The sequence below is a fragment of the Lepidochelys olivacea genome, assembly GCF_965140295.1.
Source record: "Lepidochelys olivacea isolate rLepOli2 genome assembly, chromosome: 6".
Taxonomy (NCBI): Eukaryota; Metazoa; Chordata; order Testudines; family Cheloniidae; genus Lepidochelys; species Lepidochelys olivacea.
The window spans coordinates 55,726,537-55,754,069 of record NC_140416.1 but is presented as its reverse complement, the minus strand read 5'-3'; the positions used below and the strand labels follow the sequence as shown (position 1 = coordinate 55,754,069).

The window sequence follows — 27,533 nt, the reverse complement described above, 5'->3', positions numbered from 1 at the left end:
ACCAGGTCAGTGTCTCACAACGGCTGTGTGGATGTTTCAGGAATGGGCACTAAAGGGTTAACATACACACTAATGGGACCCAAGAACTGCTGTCAGCACAGAAGCCAGTTAGCTGGCTAATGGCTTCCTTTGGCTATATATTTGCCCCTGAGGGGGCAGGCCTGAGTGACAGGGGAACCGAGGCCAGAGTTAATGGATAAATGCTATTGATCTCACTCATTCCACTCCATACCAGAACTAAATAACCCATGTGTGCAGATTCTGCTGAGCTTCCTCTCAGAGGAGTGATTTTTAAAAGCTAAATAATCTGCCTCTCTGACTGGGCTAAGGCGTATGTGTGTCAGAACAGTCTCCAAATGTTAGGTGGGGTAAATTTCAAAGGAGGGAGATGACTTAGTTAGAAGAAACTTGGGGCAGAACTTGGAGCATGCGATGAAGTGACAATGGGTTGGTTTGGAAGGCTTAAGATTTTTGTTGGTAAATGTTTATGTCACTGTATACAAACAAACATTTCCATTGATAATAATCAAAATGCAGAGAGGCAAAGTAAGAAAAATGCTGCGTAAGAACTTAGAGTTTGATTTAAGGTGAAAATCTGGACACACACTATGGACAGTTTGTGTTTGAATGGTAATACAGCTTTAACTTTCTGAATCTCAGCATCTACCATCATTACATAATTGCTGGCTGACACCCCCCACCCATTGTCTGACCCTTCATAATTTCCTACAACTGCAAAAATTTAAATAAATAAAAATTGGGGGAAAAGGCTTAAAAATAAACATCAGTGTCATCCATCAAATGATTAAACAAAATCAAAATAAAATTTGCCAAGCCTGCTAACAGGACAACAAGCTGAGCTCTGGAAAAATGCCCCAGCAGCAAGATGGACGAGGCTGGGGAATTATCTCCTGGTGGCAGTCCCATCAATGGGGATGGTATAGCATAGCTGGACAAAGCACCAGAAAACTGCGGTTGCAGTAACTCTGCACTGAGCCCTGGAGAGCTTTCCTCCATCTCAAACTCCTCTAAGTGTACAGCACAGAATAACGCCCACGCCCCCTGGCGTTTAACCTGAAGCAAAGGAGGACTTGTGGCACCTCAGAGATTAACAAATTTATTTGAGCAAAAGCTTTCGTGAGCTACAGCTCACTTCATCAGTTGCGTTCAGTGGAAAATGCAATGGGGAGATTTTATATACACAGAGAACATGAAACAATGGGTGTTACCATACAGACTGTAACGAGAGTGATCACTTAAGATGAGCTAGTACCAGCAGGAGAGCCGGGGAGGGAGAACCTTTTGCAGTTGACAAGTGTGTGGTTGCTGGTGAGTATTAGCTTCAGGTTGGGGGGCTGTCTGTAAGCAAGGACTGGCCTGTCTCCCAAGATCAGTGAAAGTGATGGGTTGTCCTTCAGGATAGGTTGAAGATCCTTGATGATGCATTGGAGAGGTTTTAGTTGGCGGCTGAAGGTGACAGCTAGTGGCGTTCTGTTATTTTCTTTGTTGGGCCTGTCCTGTAGTAGGTAACTTCTGGCTCTGTAAATCTGTTTCTTCACTTCAGCAGGTGGGTACTGTAGTTGTAAGAACACTTGATAGAGATCTTCATTCTACAAGCCATTACCCTCTGATCCCACTGAGGGTTACCAAAAGAAACTACACCATCTGCTAAAGAAACTCCCTTAAAAAGCACAAGAACAAATCCGCACAGACACAACCCTAGAACCCCGAGCAGGGGTATTCTATCTGCTACGCAAGATCCATAAACCTGGGAATCCTGGATGGCCCATCATCTCAGGCATTGGCACCCTGACAGCAGGATTGTCTGGCTATGTAGACTCCCACCTCAGGCCCTATGCTACCAGCACTCCTAGCTATCTTCGAGACACCACGGACCTCCTGAGGAAACTACAATCCATCGGTGATCCTCCTGAAAACACCATCCTCGCCACTATGGATGTAGAAGCCCTCTACACCAACATTCCACACAAAGATGGACTACAAGCCATCAGGAACAGTATCTCTGACAATGTCACGGCAAACCTTGTGGCTGAACTTTGTGACTTTGTCCTCACCCGTAATTATTTCACATTTGGAGACAATGTATACCTTCAAATCAGCGGCACTGCTATGGGTACCCGCATGGCCCCACAGTATGCCAACGTTTTTATAGCTGACTTAGAACAATGCTTCCTCGGCTCTCGTCCCCTAATGCCCCTAACTCTACTTGCGCTACACTGATGACATCTTCATCATCTGGACCCATGGAAAAGAAGCCCTTGACGAATTCCACCATGATTTCAACAATTTCCATCCCATCATCAACCTCAGCCTGGACCAGTCCACAAAAGAGATCCACTTCCTGGACACTACAGTGCTAATAAGCGATGGTCACAAACACCACCCTATACCGGAAACCTACTGACCGCTATACTTACCTACATGCCTCCAGCTTTCATCCAGACAAGACCACACCGCACGATCCATTGTCTACAGCCAAGCTCTACAATACAACCACATTTGCACAAACCTCTCGACAAACACCTACAAGGTCTCTATCAAGTGTTCTTACAACTACAATACCCACCTGCTGAAGAGAAGAAACAGATTGACAGAGCCAGGAGAGTACCCAGAAGACACCTAGTACAGGACAGGCCTAACAAAGAAAATAACGGAACGCCACTAGCTGTCACCTTCAGCCCCCAACTAAAACCTCTCCAACGCATCATCAAGGATCTACAACCTATCCTGAAGGACGACCCATCGCTCTCACAGATCTTGGGAGACAGGCCAGTCCTTGCTTACAGACAGCCCCCCAACCTGAAGCTAATACTCACCAGCAACCACACACCAAAAAACACTAACCCAGGAACCTATCCTTGCAACAAAGCCCGCTGCCAACTGTGTCCACATATCTATTTAGGGGACATCATCCTAGGGCCTAATCACATCAGCCACACTATCAGAGGCTCGTTCACCTGCACATCTACCAATATGATATATGCCATCATGTGCCAGCAATGCCCCTCTGCCGCATACATTGGCCAAACTGGACAGTCTCTATGTAAAAGAATAAATGGACACAAATCGGACGTCAAGAATTAGAACATTCAAAAACCAGTCAGAGAACACTTCAATCTCTCTGGTCACTCGATTACAGACCTAAAAGTGGCAATTCTTTAACAGAAAAACTTCAAAAACAGACTCCAACAAGAGACTGCTGAATTGGAATTAATTTGCAAACTGGACATCGTTACATTAGGCTTGAATAAAGACTGGGAGTGGATGTGTCATTACACAAAGTAAAACTTTTCCCCCTTGTTTATTTTTCTCCCCCTACTGTTCCTCACACGTTCTTGTCAACTGCTGGAAATGGCCCACCTTGATTATCACTACAAAAGGTGTTTTCTTTCTCTCTCCCCCCTCTGCTGGTAATAGCTCACCTTCCCTGATCATTCTCGTTATAGTCTGTATGGTAACACCCATTGTTTCATGTTCTCTGTGTATATAAAATCTCCCCACTGCATTTTCCACTGTATGCATCCGAAGAAGTGAGCTGTAGCTCACGAAAGCTTATGCTCAAATAAATGCGTTAGTCTCTAAGGTGCCACAAGTACTCCTTTTCTTTTTGCGGATACAGACTAACACGGCTGCTACTCTGAAACCTGAAGCACTTCACTTCCTGCCAAACCTCTTCATTCTGCCTCACACAGATTTGGGGCTCGCTCCCTTTGTCTCCCATGGTGCTACACAAAGATGCAACGTCTCAGCCACACTGCCTCCACCCAAAAGACTTCCAAGAAGCCCCAGACTGAGCAGCGAACTGCTTACATCTCTACCTGGTTAAGCCTTTGGTATCTAACAAAGGAGGGACACTGGACTGGGGATCACAAAGGGACTTGGCCTGGAAGGCACTGCTCACCACGAACCTGCCACCCACCACGCAAGGCACTGAGGGAAACATGGAAACACGGGGGTCATTGTGCAGATGTTGGATCATATTAAAGAAGTTCTGTATTAAAATCACAAATGAGTTTGATTCCCCCTAGTTTAAATTCCAGGGTATTACTAATTAAGAGGTCTCTTGGTTTTTGGTACTGTTTCTCTCCCTCTCTGTGTGAAACTTGCAAGCTGCTAATTGTGTTATTACATTCTAAGACAGAGTCTGTTCTCAAAGCAATTCTTTGTAACAACAACTACTCTCACACAGAGAGACTCAAAACAATACTCTGTAACAACAGAAACAGCACCCAGAGACTCCCCACCCTTTTGCTGTATTCATCTCGCTTTGTTAACAATTGTGATTAAAATAGAGATAGAGGATGGATGCTTGGTGTGGATAATAACTGAATGATCAGGGAGGTGCCAGCCTAAGGGTATGTCTACACTACAAAATTAGGTCGAATTTATAGAAGTCGGTTTTTTAGAAATCGTTTTTATATATTTGAGTGTGTGTGTCCCCACAGAAAATGCTCTAAGTGCATTAACTCGGCGGAGTGCTTCCACAGTACCGAGGCAAGCGTCGACTTCCGGAGTGTTGCACTGTGGATAGCTATCCCACAGTTCCCGCAGTCTCCGGAAATGAGATTCAAAAGTTCGCGGTTCTTTTCCTGTCTACCTGGCCAGTGCATCGGAGTTGAGAGTGCTGTCCAGAGCGGTCACAATGGAACACTCTGAGATAGCTCCCAGAGGCCAATACTGTCGAATTGTGTCCACAGTACCCCAAATTCGACCCGGCAAGGCCGATTTAAGCACTAATCCACTTGTCAGGGGTGGAGTAAGGAAATCGATTTTAAGAGCCCTTTAAGTCGAATCAAAGGGCTTCATTGTGTGGACGGGTGCAGGTTTACATCGATTTAACGCTGCTAAATTTGACCTAAAGTCCTAGTGTAGATCAGGGGGTAAGAATCCAATGTCCATTGGCTGAAGAAGGCGTCAAGTGGAAATAACCAGAGGACCCCCCGGAGGGCAGACTGGAATCCACCCAACAGCCTCAAGGATGGGAGAACCAAACAACAAGATAACATCTAGCAGCACGGAGCCATCAGGAATGTGCCATCTGCTGATTGATTCAGCAGCAGCATGATGAAGCAATTCCCATAGAATGGTATAGGAAGAAATTCCTATAAAAATGGACTCTAGAAAGTGAGAACTTTGGGGTCTGATTCTGCAAATCAACTTCCAGGAGCATCAGATGAGTATCTGACAAGGCCCTGCTCCCTCCTCATGTCCAGGCCACCTGGCCAGTGGCTTGGCACGAGCAACTCTAAGGCTGGTAACTATGATAACAACCTTGCAGAACCTGTGTGTGTGTGTGCGCGTGTGCGTGCATGAATGAATGTGTGAATAAATATGAGATTGAATGGAATGTTATAGCGATAACTAACTGCTTACTATGATTCTTTCTGTATTCATAATAAATGTGGCATTTTGCCTTTTCCCCTTTAATAAGAGCCTGCTGGTTTTTATTTTATTGGTATAACACAGAGGGGATGGCACAAGCTCATTAAACGGAAACAAGGAAACAAAGATCTTCAGAGCAGGCACCACATGCTCCCGTGTGTCTCTGTAGCATGCAGCTCAGTGGGCACAATGGGAGCCTCTGAGTGCTACCATACTACAAAGAACAATTAAAGAGAATTTGGGACCAAGACCTGGGAACACCACCTCAGCTCACCCAATGGAATCTGCCCTCAGGACTCACCTCTCTAGGTCCTGCCCCACTTCAATGAAGTGAGATGGTCTGAGGTCTCACTCCTGGGGCACAACTTGTCTATCACCAGACATGACCTGACCAAAGGGGTTCCCATCCATACCCCACCATACCTGGCATGCTCAGACTCTCCTGAAGCTTGGCTTCATGCCCTGGTCCGACTCGAATGCCTTCCCTCAACCCCTTGGACAGCCTTGTTTAGATCAGTAGCTCTCAACCTTTCCAGACTACTGTACCCCTTTCAGGAGTTTGACTGGTCTTGCATACCTCCAACTTTCACCTCACTTAAAAATGACTTGCTTTCAAAATCAGACACAAAAATACAAAAGTGTCACAGCCCACTACTACTGAAATATTGCTTACTGTCTCATTTTTACCATATAATTATTAAAAAAAATCAACTGGAATATAAATATTGCACTTACATTTCAGTGTATAGTATATAGAGCAGTATAAACAAGTCATTGTGTGTATGACATTTTAGTTTGTACTGACTTTGCTAGTGCTTTTTATGTAGCCTGCTGTAAAATTAGGCAAATATCTAGATGAGTTGATATACCTATCCCCTGGAAGATCTCTGAGTACCCGGGGTTGAGAACGACTGATTTAGATCATCTACCAGTCTTAGGTCTTTATAGAGCTCCAGTTGTCAAGGTTCTTGGCACTACAGTGTCATAAATCCAGGACTGTTGGGGAGCCACCAGCTGCTCCACTGTCCCCCACCTCTGCAGCCAGCAGAAATGCTCATGGACGGTGACATCGGAAGGTCACAAGCTTCTCGGTAGCAGAATAACCAGGGCAAGGCTGCCACGTTAGCAGATTAAAGTCCAGCTCAGAGCGCTGCCCTCTGGGACAAGGTTAGTGACACACAAGATGGGCAGGCAGCCTGGCCCTCAGCAGCCTGGTTTCATGCAGACACAAGAGGGTAACATAAGGTGAGATGCGAGTGGGAGGGAGGAGAGCTCTTGAACAGTGATGTTGCTGCAGCTGCTGAAACTACACAGCTTGGGGAAGCTAATAAAAATGCCACATACTTATACACTGCTGGCCTGTGCTTTATCCTCCTGGATCCCCAACGGCTGGGCTGGCTGCCCTGGAGGGAAGGGAGGACGCCTTTGTGGGGCAGGTGGAGTCTAGGGACACAAAGAGAGTGGTCAGCAAGCTCCACATACCCCCACCTGCCAGTACCATGACACGCACAGCCTCCCCTCCCACCACGAAGCAACCTTGCCCTGTCACCCCCATCCTCAACACCCAGCACTCTGAAGCCCCCACCTTGGTTGCACTTCCCCCAGTGTATGCACCACCATTCCTGGGAAGTTATTCTTTTTTTTTTTTTTGGGGGGGGGGGGGGAAACGAAGTTCTGTGGCTTATGTTACACAGGTCAGATTAGATGACCACAATGGTCCCTTCTGACCTTGGAATCTATGAGTCACTCCAGCAGCATGTCACTGGAGCCCATACCTGTATAGAATCATAGAATATCAGGGTTGGAAGGGGCCTCAGGAGGTCATCTAGCCCAACCCCCTGCTCAAAGCAGGACCAATCCCCAATTGGTACCTTGAGTGTAACACCACATTACTAAATTCACTTTAAATACAATAAAAAGGCCACACCATGGTGGGACGGGAAAGACCTCCGTTTCCATTTTACAGCCAGCAAAGACCAAACACAGCACTCAGGCCACTACTGCCATCAGCTGGGACTATCCTGATAAGTGGGCAGCAGAGCCGCTTTGTGCCCATAGCCAATCAGCCACCAAGCCCAAAACACATGGGGCAAAGTCTGAAAATTTGCACTACTGACCCTCTGCATGGGATCCCTCAGCCTCTGGCCAGGAGGACTGGATGCCCTTCAGGTCACATCTCTAATTCCTGCACCCCTAGAAACACTGTGGGGATCTCAGGAACTGCGGGGGGCTGGGGGAGGGAGGGGGGGAAGAATTAGACCGTATCTCTTTTATATCCTCTTCCACTGATTCACAGGATCTGTATGATAGAGTAGCAGCTGTGTTAGTCTGTAGTCGCAAAAAGAAAAGGAGTACGTGTCTCTAAGGTGCCACAAGTACTCCTTTTCTTTTTACAGGATCTGTAGGCTCAACTCAGACAACAGAATAGATGCAGCAAATGACTTTCACCACCAGGTGGCAGCACTGCACTACAAGCAGCAAGAGTGCACAGGCCTGTGTCAATGTGCTTTAAACAGCTGCCTGTGTGTGACCCAGATACTTTTTAGCAAGGCTGAGGGAGGAGAGTCAGGTGATTGATCTAACAGCAGGAACTGTGCTCACCTCCCCCACCCTCCTGCCCACGGCACCACAGTGGCTCCTGTCCCTTGGCAGCCCTCAATCCAGCACCTTGGCTGCCAGTCACAGCTATTTATTTGAATTTCAAATAAATGACAGAGGCACCTGACAAACTTTGCGTGAACCAGCACGAAGCCTTGTTTAGTCAGGGCAGCTGGGAAAACAGAAGCCAAGATATTTGCACCCTGAATTCCACCATGGCTCAACCACGGACACCAGCCTTACGGAAAAGCAGTCGCACTTCCGACCAAGCCAAGGGGCAGTGGGAATGGCTTACTGGGCTTTCGGTCAGCAGTTCAAATCCAAACCAAATGAGTGGCCTGTGTGTGAAGTGAGTTAGTCACCACAGAAACTGCAGATGGAAAAGGGCCCATTTAGCCTGCTGCCTGCTCTCCACAGTATTCAAATTACAGTCAAAGTTTTCAGGCAGGTGACGGCCTGATGTCAGACATGTACAATTGGGTCCTTGCTGGAAGCCTCAGACAGGAGGTGTGACATCCCGCTGTCACCCTTTACTTCCCAGAGGGGGCGTGCAGGGCAGTGATGAGATGCACACACAGCACCCAAGTCGCCGATGAACAACACTGTCTATAAAAAGCCCCTACCTGGGCCAACAGTACCGATTACAAGCTCCAGCTGAATGACATATCCTTGAAATAAGGTGTATAAGGCAGCCCCAGCAAAGCCTGAGAGGGCCACAGGACCGCAATGCTGCCAACCTTAAAATGTGAAACTTGAATTGCCCTGCTGCTCCTCCCCATGTACCACACAGGCCAGCCCAGTGATACATCCCAGCCTCTCTCTCTCTTGGGCAGCCCACCAGCCCTCACCATAGGACACCACCAGCTCCTAGAGCCAGGGAGCCTCTGTGTGCCTCTCCCACTGATCTGATAACCACATGATCACCTATCTGATGGCAGTGTGCCCCTGATAACCATGCCCCCTATTGAAGGGAGAGAGGGACGCTCATGGGGAAGATCGCAAGAAAGGAGCCCTTGTCACATGCACCTGGAAAACATGGGACAGCAAGGCAAGGTGGGTGTGTTTGCTGGGGAAGAGGGATTACTCCAGTTACAAGAAGTACTATACCTAGATAGGTAGAAAGGCAGATGGATTTAAAGTGGAATTAGCTGGGTCTGGAAGAGCAATGACACCTGCAGGCCTATGTCCGCCAGCATCCAGCACAAGTGCGCAACAGCAAGAAACCAGCTCAACAAGTGTGTCCAAGCCCCTGGCCTAGGCCCTGCTGTCCCCTACACTGGGTGGATCTACTGCTCCACAGAGGAAAGGCAGGATGCTGGATCTCATCTCCTCCCTGATTAGCATCCCTCTTAGCCAGCTCCTACTGTGTTAACCCCCCTGCAAGCCCCAGTAAGACAGATCCCACTTCAACACTCAGAGAAAGTCACTGAGGGACCCCATACTAGTGGAGCAGCCCCTTAATCCTGCCATCTGCTAGCCCTTGAGAGGGGCAAAATCCATGGAGAACCTCCCATATTTTAACACAGTCAGCTGGCTGCCAAGTGCCTGCAGCAATGCTCCTGGGTGTGATGTGCTGTTTAATGGTGACCCCGGGTTTTGCAGTAAGAGGCTTACAGCAGAATCAGGGCAACTGAAGGCACTGACTATACGATAAGATACAAATAATCCGATTGAGAGAACTTTCACACAGAGCAGCCAGCACGTGGCCCAGCACATTCCCCTTCCCCTGAGGGCTACATGGGGAAGTTGGGTCCCAATCAGCATCTGCATGGACCCCCGCTCCTTGAGCGCTTCAGGGCTGATGTCTGTTGAGGCTTGAAATTCCTCACCCCACCAATGGAGCCAGACAACCTCCCCTAGGGGGAGAGGAGAATTCAGCTCCAGGCTCCAGACCCAGACTTCAGGAGAGGGAGGGGGAAGAGAGATATATGACCTAGGGGGAAGGGAAAGGGAGACTCCAAGAGCTGGAGCATCTACTCTACTGGATACATGCAGTGGAGCTGCACCTGGGCCATCTGTCACACTAGAGTTCAAGCAGCGGGTGAACAACAGGCTGTTTGTGGCACCAGCACTTCCCGTAGAGACAAGCTGCACCATAGTAGGGGAAACCCCCTGTGCAGTGAGGTGCTTTGTTAGCTTCCTGGGACAGAAGCCTATGGACTCATGTGACTTCCAGCACAGACTTGGTTTCCAAGCCCAGGACTGCCCCCAAGTAGCCGTCCTGGGAAGAGATGAACCTTGCATCCTGTGCTCCCTTGGAATGGACCTGGGGTGAAGCCTTGGCTGGAGTGCGAGGAAAAACTAACCCGGACCAGATTTCTGTGCCCCAAGAGAATGGCACCAGGGCAGCATTTATTGGAACACACCCAAACGTGGGGTTGCGACCACCTTCGCATTGTGACTCAAGTCTGCCATTAGCTGCTGCTCCATGCATAGTTTAAGCAGAGTAGTTTAACACCTCAGCAGTGAGGGTTACTGACAGTAGGGAACGTTCTGCAGGGCACTCGGAAGATCGGTTCAGTAGCCTTTGTAAGCATAGTGCAGCAGGCACAGGCATGCGCACGTGCCTGCACGAGCAGCTGGTGGGGATTAATCCGTGGTGTCTGACTATATTCAAACAAAACCGTGCTCCAGTACTACAGCACCATCGTCAGGTCTCACCTCCCAAACAGGAGAGCACACAACCTTCCACAAAGGTGAATGATGCTCAGTGTACCAGACCAACATCCAAATCATAGGGATGGACAAATAACTAAAGTTGCCTGCAAGGATCTGTCATCCCAGCAGATCCCTCATTGTGGGGAGAGGTGCAAACTTATTGCACACTCTCATCAGATGCAGAACTTCTGATCATAAACCAGAGGTGGAAACTGAGTCACAAAGCACATTCCAAACCTAGCAAGGAGCAACTGCAAAAAGCATAACAGGGAGAGACTGGCCAGGGTCTGCACATGAAGGAGCCAGAAAGTCCCCAGATGATCAGGGACAAAAGACTTAATCAAAAAGCAACGAGGAGGAGCTGGGCATGGACGAGGGAGAGTTGTATAGATGGCACCGAGCTACCTACCACTGGGCAGTAACCCCCAACATAGGGTGAAGCCCTGCCCTAGGCGGATTATGACACAGACCTGACAGCTCCACCTCCGTTACACACTGGTTGTGTTTGTATAGCTTGTCAAGCCAATGACATATAAACTGAATGCAGGCATTTCATATCAGCGTCTCGCTGAATATACCCAATACAGGGAGGAGAGGGAAAAAAATGCCTCTGCTTCCCATTCCCTTCTCCCACTGGACACTGGCTTTCAGCTCCCCTGAGTGAGGCAGTGGCCACCTACACAGCATGACCAGGCAGAATTTAATTTTTTATTAGCTGAATTTTGGCCTAGAGAAAGATGCCTGACTCAGAGCCCAGGAGACAGAGGCCTCTATTTCTCCCCAGACTGGGGACAGCACAGGAAGCAGACTTCACACACACCCAACTTTCTCCTTAGCCAGATCCAAACTCCACAGAAAGTCTCAGCATTCTACAGCTACTTCCGATCCATGCTGGAAAGTGTGAAATTGCTGCAGCTATCCATGTTGCTTGCTTTGATGTTGAACTCAGTATAATTTACGCTGTCCCCACACTTACGCTGTCCCCACACTTTCAGTAGACCATAGACTCATCTTGCTGTAGAGTTACAGTCCTACCACAGAGTCGCTGGCCCCTGTAAAGGAAGCATGTCCAGCCCTCCTGTGCCAAAATGGTTGCTCCCAGTTTGGCCAATTAAGAGGGTGGGGCAGCACCTGGGGGCTAAAAAAGGTCAGAAGTGACACCCCCGTGAATCAGAGCAGTGGGGAGGAGACTGGAGGAGGTCTCTAGGGAAAGATTTGCAGGTGCTTCCTGCAAAGAGGAAGGAATTATCAGGAATTAAAGCAGAGGGACTAACTGGCTGATCTTATAGACCCAAAGCCAGTGCTGGGAGGCTGAAAAGGGCTGAGGGGGAAAAAGCCAGGGAGAGGCTAACCAGCTGTTCTTCCTAAGCCAGAGAGCCAAGGCCAGAGAAGGCTGGAAAGAGATGAAGGTTGGGATCAGCAGTGGGAGATACCTGCTGGCTCTTGGAGCCGGACAGCTGGACCCAGAGGACTCAGGAAAGATGCTCCAAGGGTTCCTTCTGAAAATAGGAGTGCACTCCACTGGGAATGGCATCCTCATACAAAGACAGGAGAGGACTGACAGAGTCTGGGCATGGTTGAAGGTACTAGTCCTTCGTTGCTCTAGATACCACACACAAGATGACCTGAGTTTTAATGACTGCTTGTACTGGGGCAGCGCCTCTCCACCCCCACCATCCAGGGACCCTTAATCACTCCATCAATTCCTGTTCGTAGCACTTCTTCCCCCTCTCTCTGCCCGAGCTCCTGCCCTCCTTGCCAGGGAGGGACCCCTGTCCCTGCTGCCAGGGCCTATCCCTGCCCTGATGCCCAGCATTTCTGCCCCAATAGGGCCCATACCCACATTTCCAATGCCCAACAACCCTCCTGACATGGCCCGTACCAACACAAGTGAAGTTCTATGGCCTGTGTTACACAGGAGGTCAGACCAGTTGATCACAATGGTCCCTTCTGGCCTTGGACTCCATGAATCTAAGTGCCTCTAGCCGCACCCCATGCCCACAACACCAATATCCAACAAGTTTCCAATGCCCCTGGAATGAGAAACAGGCCCAGGCAGAAATGTTCCCCTTTGCACTCTAATGAAGGGCCCACTCCCGCAGGACAAAGGGTTAGTTGCCCTCCCCTGGATCTCGCCCCCTTGACTGGATTACAGAGTTTCCTGGAAGGCACATTCTGGCCCCTAATCAGATTAGGAGACCTGCCACCTTCTCCACAGCAGTGAGCATGGAGACACAGGCAGCCCACTGCTCTGACCTCTGCAGGGCAGCACAAGCAGGAGCTGTAGCTTGTCACCTCCCCCACAAAAACAGAAGTGTCAGCAGGAGAGGATTCAGAGCAGCAGCCCTGTTAGTCCGTATCCGCAAAAAGAAAAGGAGGACTCGTGGCACCTTAGAGACTAACCAATTTATTTGAGCATAAGCTTTCGTGAGCTACAGCTTACTTCATCGGATGCATACTGTGGAAAATAAAGTGGGGAGATTTATATACATAGAGAACATGAAACAATGGGTGTTACCATACAGACTGTAACGAGAGTGATCACTTAAGATGAGCTAGTACAGGCAGGAGAGCGGGGGTGGGGGAGGAGGAACCTTTTGCAGTTGACAAGAACGTCTGAGGAAGGGGGGAGGGAATAAACATGGGGAAATAGTTTTACTTTGTGTAATGACCCATCCACTCCCAGTCTCTATTCAAGACTAAGTTAATTGTATCCAGTTTGCAAATTAATTCCAATTCAGCAGTCTCTCCTTGGAGTCTGTTTCTGAAGTCTTTTTGTTGAAGAATTGCCACTTTTAGGTCTGTAATTGAGTGACCAGAGAGATTGAAGTGTTCTCTGACTGGTTTTTGAATGTTCTAATTCTTGACGTCCAATTTGTGTCCATTTATTCTTTTACGTAGAGACTGTCCAGTTTGGCCGATGTACATGGCAGAGGGACATTGCTGGCACATGATGGCCTATATCACATTGGTAGATGTGCAGGTGAACGAGCCTCTGATAGTGTGGCTGATGTGATCAGGCCCTGTGATGATGTCCCCTGAATAGATATGTGGACACAGTTGGCAATGGGCTTTGTTGCAAGGACAGGTTCCTGGGTTAGTGGTTCTGTTCTGTGGTGTGTGGTTGCTGGTGAGTATTAGCTTCAGGTTGGGGGGCTGTCTGTAAGCAAGGACTGGCCTGTCTCCCAAGTTCTGTGAGAGCGATAGGTCGTCCTTCAGGATAGGTTGTAGATCCTTGATGATGCGTTGGAGAGGTTTTAGTTGGGGGCTGAAGGTGACAGCTAGTGGCGTTCTGTTATTTTCTTTGTTAGGCCTGTCTTGTAGTAGGTGACTTCTGGCTACTCTCCTGGCTCTGTCAATCTGTTTCTTCACTTCAGCAGGTGGGTATTGTAGTTGTAAGAATGCTTGAGAGAGACCTTGTAGGTGTTTGTCTCTGTCTGAGGGGTTGGTGCAAATGTGGTTGTATCGTAGAGCTTGGCTGTAGACAATGGATCATGTGGTGTGATCTGGGTGAAAGCTGGAGACATGTAGGTAGGAATAGCGGTCAGTAGGTTTCCAGTATAGGGTGGAGTTTATGTGACCATCGCTTATTAGCGCCATAGTGTCCAGGAAGTGGATCTCTTTTGTGGACTGGTCCAGGCTGAGGTTGATGATGGGATGGAAATTGTTGAAATCATGGTGGAATTCCTCAAGGGCTTCTTTTCCATGGGTCCAGATGATGAAGATGTCATCAATGTAGTGCAAGTAGAGTAGGGACATTAGGGGACGAGAGCTGAGGAAGCGTTATTCTAAGTCAGCTATAAAAACGTTGGCATACTGTGGGGACATGCGGGTACCCATAGCAGTGCCGCTGATTTGAAGAAGCAGCTGCCCAAAACTCCTGCAGATACAGCTTAGCTCAGGAGCCCAGGCACTGGCTCCTGCACAGGCAAGCAAACAGCAAAGCCCTTCTTCCCGCCTATGCTCATTACCTGTGAAGTGAAAGGAACGGGAAGAACTGGAGGTTGAAGGTTTCACCATGGGTGGCTTCCTGGACCCCAGCTAGTGTGCGTGTGGGGGGGGGGTGGGCAGGGGGGGTATCTTTTCCCACCCTCTGCTCAAGAGCCACATCCAGGTACAGCTGTGTCTGAAGTGATATATGCATGATATATGGAGATATATACACGGCCCCATGTACTACACCGCAGCAAACTGGGCCCATATTCTGTGGCAAGGCCCCCTGGTTTGTGACAAGAGCAACAGACTGAAAATTAAGTAGCAGATTTAGAAGAGTTCACATACAGAAAGGTAGTCAATTAAAGAGGACAGTGAACAATACAGCTAGTGCAATGGGAACTGGGGGAGGAGGAGACAGCCCAGCAGAGTACAGGCTACAGAGACTCCTCTCACACACCTCCACACATACATGAAACAAAGACACCAAGTTCCCAAACTGAGTAACATCTCAGAGAGGTGTAGGCGGGAGCTTGCTTTGGTTTCATGTTTGCCTGTATACTGCCCCACCCCACAGACCTTCCCTAGCATAACTGCTCCTCTCACCCCGTTCCCAGGGTCACAGTGTGATAGCACAGAGACAAGGGAAGGAGGTCAGCCAGACTCATACGACAAGCTAGCTGGCAGCTCCATCTACAACCCTGGACTGGGGCCTGTACTGCCATCACTGCTGATCATGAACATCCCCATGGTTTATAACTCTCAGTGTTTGGTTTGATCACCCTATTTACCTCCTCTCATGAAGAGCCCATTACACCCCATGGATGCGGCCCTATTTCAACTGCTCACCTATACGGAAAGGAAGGTTAGGAAAGGTTTAATCCCCATCACATGCAAACCCGCCCTACCCCCACCCCATGGGAGGGACTTCATTCTGATGGCTCACTTACAACGTGAGGAGTGGGGTAGCCAGAAAGGTGGTGGGGATTAAATTCCTTATCACCTGATCAGCTCCACTCTCTTCATCAGCCCAATTAAAAGAACTGCCCATCTGGGGCCCAGATGCATGCACCGTGCGCTTGTCTGTATCAATTCCAGAGCCAATTACTCCACCCTCCCTTTAAGACAATTACAAGATACAGAAATCAGCCTGGTCTCAGAATGCATGAACCGAACTTGCTGCAGTTGTGGCTTTCAGAGAAAGCTAGTGCCACTGCCTCTTCCGCCTACCAGGCCCAATCTCAGCTCTCCAGGGAGCACTTTATTAGAGGTGGCACCAAGTTCACAGGCATCACGTGCCACTGATGCCCGCTCTGGATCCCAGAGAAAAGAGTGGGAAGCAGGGGGAATGCCCTCACCGTTTGGATTTGTTGCCCCTCCAGTGACACTATTTTTATTAGAGCAGAGCGTGGCTGTAAGCAGCTTGGGCTACGCTGCAATCCACCCGCAGGATTCCATTGCAGTGAGGTAGTGGTGATACATCAGGTGTCAGCTATTTGGGTGGGCGGGTATCTGGGGCATACATGGCTGGTGAAGGCACATGCCAGGCAAAGGGCAGAGGGGCTGGCAATGGCTCAATCTCTCCTATACAGTATTGCCTGTAGATCCATGTACTCACTGCTTACCTGATTAAATGCAAGAAGGCTGTTGCCATGTCACCTGAGGCTACAAAGATCACCAGCTCAAGCTATAGTAAGCAATGTCAGGTCTGGGCAGTGCTAGGATGGGAGACTTTCAAGGAGCAGTCAGGTGCTTCAGAGCATGGTGTGGATGACTCAGCTGGGGGCGCCCTCCTATCTAAGTGAGGATTGACCCAAATGTTAGGGGTCATTGTGATTCTGGAGGGGACATCTTTCAGACAGGACATAAACCCAAATTTCTGATCACTTGTGGTCACAAAAGGTCCCTGTGGATTTAACCCCCATGTGCTGGCCACATTCCAGCCTAAGGGAGGTGTACGCTTCTCAGTCAATCACGGTTAGAAGGAAGCGCATACCAGGGATAAAGACTGTCCAGTACTATCCTCCCCAAAACACTGCCCCAAATACACCAAATGCCAGCCCCACCTCACTCCCAATCAAGTGGGACTCAAACCCATTTGCCACTCTGAAATTCAGATGGGAGCCGCTTGCATAGCAACTGAAGCAGCTCACAGCTGATGTCCTACACGGTACCCACACCCCACTCCAAGGATCACTGTACAAGGACTTTCCCTTTCTCCAAGGCCCATAAAGAATTCTAGCTACCCTATATTTTTCTGCAGTGCCCATGACTGAGGTTCTTAAGTGATGTATCCCCATCCAGAGGGGAACAACCTAGCACGGTACTTCTGCTGAAAGAAGAGGTACAAGAAAGGATACAGCCACCAGATTGCTGGACTAGATATTCCAGCAATGCTGGACAGTACAATGTGATGAGTATGCAGGACGTCCCTTCCCACACACACATACCCTACCTCTTTCTATACTGTCCTGTGTAACACTCCCACCCTCCTCATCACCTAGGGGTCCACACAGACACACACCTCACAGTTCTCTCCCTACAGATAATGTTGCACTTAAAACTGCAGTATATATACCCCCACAAGGGGGTACGTGTCCTTAAGAAGGAGAGGAGAGACTATCTAATCTTGGGAGAAGGACAGAGATGGCATCATGCACTGTGCCAGCCTCTGCTGCCAAATCTGAAACCGGAGCAGAAGGAAGCCAGCCCTGTGATGGAGTCACCTTGGCAACACGTCAGGCCTGCTCATATCAATATAAGGGCTGGCATGAGAGAAAGAGAGTAAAGAGGTTTCAGAGTAACAGCCGTGTTAGTCTGTATTCGCAAAAAGAAAAGGAGTACTTGTGGCACCTTAGAGACTAACCAATTTATTTGAGCATGAGCTTTCGTGAGCTACAGCTCACTTCATCGGATGCATACCGTGGAAACTGCAGCAGACTTTATATACACACAGAGAATATGAAACAATACCTCCTCCCACCCCACTGTCCTGCTGGTAATAGCTAATCTAAAGTGATCATCAGGTTGGGCCATTTCCAGCACAAATCCAGGTTTTCTCACCCTCCACCCCCCCACACAAATTCACTCTCCTGCTGGTGATAGCCCATCCAAAGTGACAACTCTTTACACAATGTGCATGATAATCAAGTTGGGCCATTTCCTGCACAAATCCAGGTTCTCTCACACACACCCCCACCCCCATACACACACAAACTCACTCTCCTGCTGGTAATAGCTCATCCAAACTTGCTTGCTTTTAAATCCAAGTTAAACCTGAACATCTGGGGGGGGGGGGTAGGAAAAAACAAGAGGAAATAGGCTACCTTGCATAATGACTTAGCCACTCCCAGTCTCTATTTAAGCCTAAATTAATAGTATCCAATTTGCAAATGAATTCCAATTCAGCAGTTTCTCACTGGAGTCTGGATTTGAAGTTTTTTTGTTTTAAGATAGCGACCTTCATGTCTGTGATTGAGTGACCAGAGAGATTGGAGTGTGCTCCGACTGGTTTATGAATGTTATAATTCTTGACATCTGATTTGTGTCCATTTATTCTTTTACGTAGCTGACTGGAGCGTGTGCATCACAGAATGGGTGTACATCTCTTTGCCCCTCACTCACATGGGCATGGAACCTCAGCATGAGGCACTGCCAGGAGGATGGGAATCAAACAGTCTCCAGAACACTGAACAATGAGCTAGTGCCCCACAGCATTAAGGCTGGGGAGGAATGGGGCAAACACTGGAAGTCTGACAAATTCAGGTGAGTGATGGGGGAGGAAGCAGCACATGGGGCCTGTAGACAAGGAAAATGGGGTAAAAGCAAGCAAGCACCCCGGAGCCTCACAGCCCAGGGGACATCACAATCATTGCCTGAAGCGCCTGGTAGGCTTGCAGGCTTAATGCTCTGCAGGGGGCAGATGGCACTCATCTCCCAGGGGCTGCAGGATTGTTCTGTCACAGCCAGAGAGGAAAGGAGATGTTACTCAGTCAGCTCAGAGTGCAGAACCAGAGATGCCAGAGTCCCATATCTGCAGCAAAGAGGGCTGTGTGGGAGGATGATTCCCAGTTTTCCTTTACTCAATTTACATTCAGTGAGTCAAAGGAAACAGTGCTCAGAGAGATTCCAAACACATCACCGACCCCATCACCCTTGTGTCCAGCTCACCCCAGGCCACTTCACAGCGTAACCAGGCTCTTAACCTGTAAGGTTCTGCACCTGCCTCAACACTTCTGACATTACCAGGAAAAATAACCCTCACATACTCCCCTCACACAGTCAGCAGTTTCAGTTGTGGAGATGTCTCAGGACTGAAACAGTGGGGTGTGGGCAGGTGGTATGTCAGGATCAAGGGGCATTGTCAGAGCTGTATATGGGCTGCCCAGGACTGAAATAGCAGAGGCCAGGAACAAGGTGCATTTGATTCACATTGATTCACCACATATTACCTTGAATTATCTTGCAATGTGTGAACAGACTGGCAACCGCTTAGTAACACCCACCATACAGAGCACAGTGCAGCCTCCACACTGACCAGCATGATTACACACTGACTCAACCAGCTGTCACCACATCTGGTCCAGTCCTTTGCCACTGCATATTGTTCACTGCCTAATCAGACACTAGGCCGTTCTCTTGTGGGCAGGAGCCTCTAATTACATCTCTAGGACTGAAATTATGACCATCAGCCACCCACACAGAGCATCCCAGTCAGCCCAGTGAGGGTACATCTATGAAACACAGAATCCGTGGGTCCAAGGACAGCAGCCTGACCCTGCTTGCCAGGTGCACAGACCTACACAGCCCCTTCCCACACTCCCCAGCAAAGCAAGTGGTACTGACGCTACTTGCACAAAGAGGAAGCAGAGAGGCACATATCAGCTGGATTGAAGTAGTGGATTTCTGAAGAGCAGCTCCACAGCCGAAGGATGGAATGTGGCCCAGTGAGATGAAGGAGAAAGGAGTACAAGATACAGAGGAAGACATGGTGCCTGCTCCTATGGCTACAGCTATATTGCAAAACAAAACAAGACCAAACCTAACAACTCACCGCAGCGAATCTCAGAGCCCGGGTCAACTGACTCAGGTTCACACTAAAGGGCTCAAAATAGCAGTACAGTATCTATACCAGTGGTTCTCAAACATTTTTTTTTCCACGGACCACTTGAAAATTGCTGCGGGTCTCGGCGGACCACTTAATCTTTCCAAATATTGTTTGTACCATTAGCTAACTATTGTGAAGTGCTTTGGATAAAAGCGCTAGGTGAATAAACCTGAATAATAATTAATGGCTTTTTGTTCTACAAATAAAAGCACACAACTCATATTTTAATATCAGTAGTCTTACCTTTCTAACTAAATGGATGTGCCCTCTCTCCCCCACCGCGGCAGCCCTCGAGCTGGGTCTGGGAAGGAGGGGTTCTCTCCCTCTCTCCCACAACGCGGCAGCCCTCGAGCTGGGGCTGGGAAGGAGGGGGGGTCTCTCCGTGGCAACCACAGCCCTAGAGCTGGGGAAAGTCGCCTCTTTCTCTGGCCGCCGCAGCCCTCCATGTCCCATATTTCCCCCACCCCCTCTTCTCACCCCACTGCCCCCTCCCACCTACCCCCCCATGCCTCACAAGGCCACCACCTCACCTTACATGTGCGTCTTCTCCAGGGTCCAGGTACCTAGTCGGTGCCACGCCTGCATGGCTCCACTAATAAGGTGGGTGGCCCTTCATTCTCTCACGTGTGGCTGGCCAGACATGCACCTTAGAGGGAACTATCTGCGGACCACCCGAATGGAGCTCGTGAACCACAGTTTGAGAACCTCTGATCTATACTGTACTACGGGTATCTATACTGCCATTTTGAGCCTTGTAGCACAAGGCTAAGTCAGCTGACCCAGGCTCTGAGACTCGCTGCTGTGGATTTCCCTCCCCGCACGGTGCAGACATACCCTAAGAGACCCAACCCTTCCTGGTCTGGAGATACCCCTGCCCCACAAGCACTAAGTAAAGACACAAACACTGGAGCAACAGGGAACCTGAAGAAACAGCTCCTTCTGGTCACCAGTCCCCATACTTCAATCCAGCTGATATGTGCCTCTCTGTTCATCTGAGATGCATATTGTCCCTAATACCAACTCCTGGGTTGCAACTCCCAACACACCTCTTTGATAGCCAAGCACTGTCTTCACTCCAGCTGTGCTCTTATCTCTAATTGGATAAGAGACTAGAAATAATGAAAATTTGTGGGGGGGAGGGGGGTTGTTTTTGTTTTTTTTTAAAACAGTGAAGGTAATTAACCATTGGAACAATTTACCAACGGTTTTTGTGAATTCTTCACCACTGACAATGCTTAAACCAAGACTGGATGTTTTTCTAAAAGCTCTGCTCCAGGAATTATTTAGGGGAAGTTCTATGGCCTGTGTTACACAGGAGGTCAGGCTAGATGGCCACAATGGTCCCTTCTGGCCTTACTAACTATGAACAGTCCTGCTTCCTCTCAGACCTCCAGGGCAGGCTGATCCAGTGCAATTTAAGGAGAGGATGGGACAGGGGCTTTATATCTATGAGCTGCTAGACTCTCCACATAAGCCCACACATGGAACCTCTTCCACTGGTTTTGCAGGGAGAATTCCCAATCTGATTATTTAGTATTTCTATTACATTAGCACCCAGAAGTTCCAGTCAGGATCAGGTCCCCATTGTGCTTGGCACTGTACATACACAAACAGTACAAAGACATGGTCCCTGCTCCAAAGAAGCATACAGCCTAAATTCTACAGGAATCAGCAAACGGCAGGAAGTGTGAACCAGCAACAACATGGCTCAAGTTCACTCACTAGAGGGTGAGCGGTACTATCTGAGGGTCCCAGGAGCAAAGGAAAGGCGTGTCTGGGGGAAATGGACCGTGTACGAATAATAGGGAGTTTCTTGCCTCAGATCACCTCCCACCGCAGCAAAAAACAGACCAATGGTCTATCTAGCCTCCTCTTTTATTTCCAACAGCCAAAAGCTAGTTTTATGACACTGTACGCTTGGATTTCTTGCTGACCCCACCTAGTGATCAACCGATGCCCTGAAGTATGAGGATCAATACCCCTTGCATTCGTACAAAAGCCAATGTCACTGCTGTTACACTACTGGGCTTTTTCTTTTCCTGACTCCATAATATATTGCAGCATTGAGTTCCGAAGTTTAACCATATAGTAAGCAGCAAAATAAAGAAGTCCAATGGCAAGCATGAGGGAAGGGGAAAGAGGTGTTGGGCCTGACTTGTGAAGTTCTTTGGAAACGCTAAACTGTAGTTTGTTCTCTCCAAACTCTACATAATAACTCCCCCACCCTGCAAGTTGCAGCATCAGGAATATGACTGTAAAGACTTGGGCCTTGTCTACACTAGAAAGCCCTAGGTATATTAACAAACCCTTCCAGCAGAGATGCAGCTTACACCAGCAAGAGTTCTTTTGCCAGTACAGCTCAAGCCAGCCCCCCGAAATGAAATAAGCGATACTGGCAAAAAGTACCTTTCTGCTGGTATAATGTGGCTGAGGCTTTTGCAGGCATTGCTGCACTCGTTAGTACCCACAAAACTTAAGTGTAGTTAGACGCGAAGACCAGAGCCTAGAAGGAGCGAGCTCTGGGCAGGAGCACCGCAGGCACCTGTGCTCGGGCAAGTCCGGCTAGGGCGCCCTCAGGATCCCGAGCCAGCGCCCACGTTAAGACGCAGCTGCAGGCAAGCGGCCCCGGGGACAGGCCGGCCGCGAGCGCTGCAGCCCCTGGCTACCTGCCCCACGCCCCCATTCCCCAAGGGCGCGCGGGCCCCGCGCCGCTCACCTGCGCCCGAAGATCCTGAGCCCCGTGAACCTCTTGCTGCTGTGCCTGCGCCCCGGCGCGGGGCCCTTCTCCGGCTCCAGCGAGACCTCCGAGCTGCTGGAGGACGGGGAGCTGGAGGCGCGGGCCCCCGCGCAGCCCTCCTGCTCCCGCGGCTCCATGACCCGTGGCGGACCCGGCCCAGGGGCTCTGCGCTCACCCGCCGCCGGGAGCCCCTGTCATACCCGTGGGTGCCGGCGGCCAGCGGGAGCCCCCCGCCCATGCGGGGCGGCGGCGGCGGCGGCAGGAGCAGCGCGCCGGAGGCAGCCCGGCCCCGCGCCTGGCCCAGGGGCTGGGAGAGCACGGCGCGCGCCCCGCAGGCAGCCCGGCTCATGCCCCAGCCGCGGGCGCGTCCCCGCGGGCAGCCGGCCCCAGCCGCGGGCGCGTCCCCGCGGGCAGCCGGAGCGATGCAGGAAGAGGCAGCGTGGAGCGGCGCAAGGTAGCGCCCGAGGACCCCGATAGCTGCCCGCGCCGCTGCCTCCGCGCCGCAACGCCGAGCCGGCAGCCCCACCTGCCGCCCGAGCCCCGCACTGCAGCCAGCCGGCGGGGCGCGCGCCGGCCTCCAGGCGGGGCCGGGCTGCGAAGCGGGGCGATGCGGCGCGGGGGCAGCCGGTGCAGAGCCCCCGGGGAGGGGACAGCCCCGCTCTGGAGCCGCCGCTTCCCGGTCGGGCCCCTCAGGGCCAGCGAGCTGCTGGAAGGAGCTCGGAGCCCCACGCCACCGCATCGCCCGTCGCCGCCCCCCTCCCTCCCGCTTCCACGCTGGACAGTTCCCCGGGGCACTGGGCCCCCTACTCTGGGGGGACCAGCGCACACCAACAGCGTAGGGCAGGAAGGGAGGGAAATGACTCTAGCCAGCGGAAACTGCCGGGGGGGAATGAAAGAGGCCACCTGGATTTGACTGAGACCCTGGGGAGAGAGCGCTGTGGGATCCTTCATGACCACAGGTGGACAAGACCCCGCCGGTCGGGCTCATCCAAAATATGGCTCCTGCACAGTGCAGGGGGACTACTTTGGTGCCGACTGTGCATAGAGTGCCATCTGCCGAAGCACTAACGCCCTGGGGATGTTCCTTGGAGGTCTGCCATCTAAATACTGACCGGAACTGACCCTGTTTAGCTTGAATTAAGGTTCTACTGATGTGAGCTTCCTCAGAGCAGTGCCTTGTTGGTGCCAACACAAAGACTCTCCCGACAGTGCCTTAGTCATGTTTGGATTGGTTCATCTGCAGCAAAGCCACATCCTGCCAACCCTTTCACTTTCATGCAATTGTCTCAACACCTTATTTGTCTTAGTGCTTTAAAGAAGCCTTACTTTATCTGACACCAAATCAACCTCATATGACAACAGTTAACACCTCTTAGCCAAAACGTTGCCTCACAGGGACAAAACTCAGTGCCACTGATCCACATTAGAATGAGGATGGTGTCATTCTGGTTAAGGAAGAGTTAACTAGGACTCCAGTAGCACAAGCTTCCACACAGCACTGCCAGTCAATGCCATCTGTGACTCTAGCTGAGTGAACTTCCTTGCTGTAGTGCCCTGTTTATATCCTAGATTTCAGGTCACCATCGCCCCAAGCAAGTCAGAGGCTGAGCTCCAACATCATCCATTCTGTGTAAATGCCACCTTGGCTTCAGCTGGCTGTCCATGTCTCAGAAATGCTTTAGCAAGACCTCCCAACTTACCAGGCAGCAAGAAAGTGTTATCCAGGGACAGCCTTCATTCCATAGACTTGGTTCCCCCCTGCGAAGCTGCTACTGCTGCTCACCTTTGGATCAGTAGCCTGCAAGCAACTCACACAGCAAGACACAGATAGCCACACTGGTAGATGCTTGAGTGGTGAAGCCTTACTGGAATGGGAGCTGGTATCAATAGGAGCAGGTAGCTTTGAAATGAACCCATTCCAGCTCACAGCATACTTGGAGGGGCAAGGATGTTTCAGGACCTGTCCCAAGGGCCACCCCATGCCTGATTCCTGTGGCTACTACTGTTATTGGCCTATGGGCCATAGCAAGGTGTTTACACACCAAAGGGAGGAGGAGGAGACGAACTAGTGCTGACCACTTATCCAGTACTTCTGTGATGGCGTGTTCATCCCACACCACCCCTGAAGGAGTTAAAATGGCTCAGAAGGATCTACCTGCCAGGATGGGCTGCATCAGGTGACTTATACGCTGGATATACAGCCCTCATTGAATCTGAAGCCCAGCAAGGCAGGAAGAGGAGAGCAGAAAGGGGCTGCTCCAGGGGGAAGAGAGTCAGCGGTCACTCTCAGGATTGAGAGAAAGGAGTAGGAAGAAGTCTAGGGGAAACAACAGCAAGGCTGAAGTTATCTGGATCTTAGCTGCTGATTGTAGGGTCCCTAGGCTGGAACCCAGTGTAGAAGGTGGGCCTGGGTTCCCTACCAGTCACTGCGGGAGTGGCACGGACAAGATACTGGACTTTGAAGATTGCCTGAGGCAGTTTGTTTACAGAGACTGATATTCCAAAAGGGGGAAAAACTATCGTGACTTGGCCAGACGGCCAAGCGATGAAGAGACAGCGCTGAAGTGTGTGGCGTATGAGAGAGGCCCCAGAATGAAAGACCGGGACAAAGGGCAGAGAAACCACAAGACAAAGTGTCAAACCAGTGGCGAGCCACAAAGAGGTGCCCTAGCAGTGAGTGGCGGGAACCCTGTGACAACCTTCCATTGTTAAAATTCTCTGCAGACACTACTAACTCCTGAAGCCTCACAATCCCTCTGCCAAGAGGGCCAGGACCTTGTCCCCCATGTTACAGATGGGAAAACAGAGGCAGAGAGGGGAAGAGACCTGCCAAGATCATGTAGGGCACCATTGTCAGGGCCAGAATTAAAACTCAAGAGATCCAGCCCCTCAACTGTGTGTTCAGCACCTTAGAGTGCAGGGACCTCTATGTGCTGAGCCCCCTCCCAGTGCAGCCTGTCAGCTCAGGAAGTAAAGTAGTGTCGCTCACACTCCCTCTCTCAGCAGGAAGCTGCTGCCCAAACTCAAAAACAAGAGAGCTTCCCCTTCCCTCTTTTGTTACACTCACAGTAGCATCCTGTTTAAAATTGGACTGTGAGCCCTTCTGGGCAGCATTGTGTTAATGTAGTGTCCAGCTCAATGATGCCCAATGCTGATTAGGGCCTCTGGATACACATAACGATGATAATAAAATCAAAGCAAAGGGCAAGTGAGGCCAGATTCTTGACTGTGCATCTCCCCAAAGGAACCATCTGAATTTTCCCTGGGTGTGTCCCCAACAGCTGTTTAGGCCCTAAAATCAGCTCCCTTGGCACACAGCAATTCAGGAAAGCCCCAGAGACATGGCAGGGACTGTCCTTAAAAGCGACCCCATGCTCCCTGTCCACTTCTCTCTTTATCCCCCACGTGCCACACAGAGACCTGGACACATTAGTTCTCAAGTTCCTCAGCAGACGGATGATTCTAGGAAAGGCAGAAGCCAGGCGGGTTGCTTATTTCCTTGTCCAAACCACCACACAGGCAGCAATATGTTCCTGTGACAAACAGTGAGCATTATTCCCCCACCCCCAGTATTCTCTAGCCTAGCAGCATGTTGTGGCCATATCATACGTGCTAAATGGCAAGATCTTTGCAAGAAGCAGAGAGCTGTAAAATTACATCACTCACCATGCTCTGCTCTCCAGCACTATTTGCCCCCTTTGCACCAAGCTCCAGCAATATCCTGTGCACAAGTTCTGAATTGCAGTGTCTCTTATTCTGTATGGCTAGAAAGACCTGTTACATCACCTACTCCAGCCTTGTGCATGCAGGATTGTTACCTGCTGCTTGGCCAGCCCTAGCCACATGCTCCTGTTTTCTGTGGAAGAATGGGCAGCAACACCACAGACACAGGATGGGCTAGTAGCCAAACAGGCTTCCTCCCATTCTGCACCTAAGCTTGTGGGAACAGGATCTCAGGGCAGCCCAAGAGCTTGCTGGAAACTCCCCTTACTACATTCTCCATTATTACTGATTTCAGGTCACTGCATTTTATTCAGAGTCAAAATCCCTCCCCATCTCCTTGGTGGTTGGGAATGAGAGACCAGCCCAGCTAATGCTTACCCCAGGGAGAGACATAGGCTGAGCTCACATAACTGCCTCAGAAACTATCATTCCCCCAGACTGCCCTCCCTCAGCATCTCCTACCCCCACAACCTTTCAGGCTCCAAGCCCCTTCCTTTTGCTGCCTCACTCATACACCCACAATTCAAGCCTATAACTCTCAACTGTCAGAACAAGCAGTAGCAACGCTACTAAAAGGTCAGACGCAGACCCCAGGGTTGCTGCAGAGCTGGAGACAGCATCTCCCCAGGATGGGGTTGTACAGTGGACTTGGGTTTAATCCCCTCTATCCATTTCCAAGTCAGCGTCAAGCTTATTCCATACGTCGAAGGTCTTTCTGTTTTCTCCCAGGTGCTCAAATGTTTTCCTCATGAACTTTGAAATAGCAAATAGGGCTGTCAAGCAATTAAAAAATTAATCGTGATTAATCGCACTGTTAAACAATAAAGAATACCATTTATTTAAATATTTTTGGATGTTTTCTACATTTTCAAATATATTGATTTCAGTTACAACACAGAATAAAAAGTGTGCAGTCCTCTCTTTATATTTATTTTTTATCACAAATATTTCCACTGTAACAAAACAAAAGAAATAGTATTTTTCAATTCACCTCAGACAAGTACTCCAGTGCAATCTCTTTATTGTGAAAGTGTAACTCACAAATGTAGATGTTTTTTGTTACATAACTGCACTCAAAAGCAAAACAATGTAAAACTTTAGAGGTTACAAGTCAACTCAGTCCTACTTCTTGTTCACCCAATCACTAAGACAAACAAGTTTTATTTTATTTATCATTTTACAGTGCAATATTTGTAATAAAAATAATAATATAACGTGAGCAGTGTACACTTTGTATTTTATGTTGTAATAGAAATCAATATATTTGAAAAGGTAGAAAAACATCCAAAATATTTAATACATTTCAATTGGTATTCGATTGTTTAACTGTGCAATTAATCACCGTTAATTTTTTTAAGTTAATTGTGTGAGTTA

General features: G+C 49.6%; 1 protein-coding gene across 2 annotated transcripts in view; it reads right to left on the bottom strand.

Moving 5' to 3' along the window:
* DGKZ (diacylglycerol kinase zeta) overlaps positions 1-22,765 on the bottom strand; it is an 84,105-nt gene extending 61,340 nt beyond the window's left edge. Inside the window, exons 1-2 of one of the 2 annotated variants that reach the window (XM_084630607.1) lie at positions 22,416-22,765; positions 6,748-6,846 (exon numbers count right to left, since the gene is read on the bottom strand). In XM_084630607.1, coding sequence (XP_084486733.1) covers positions 6,748-6,846; positions 22,416-22,573 — 257 coding nt within the window. In that variant the 5' untranslated portion in view covers positions 22,574-22,765. The remainder of the gene's footprint in view (positions 1-6,747; positions 6,847-22,415) is intronic. The other variant, XM_084630608.1, reaches the window with a different exon arrangement.
* Positions 22,766-27,533: the final 4,768 nt, after the last annotated feature.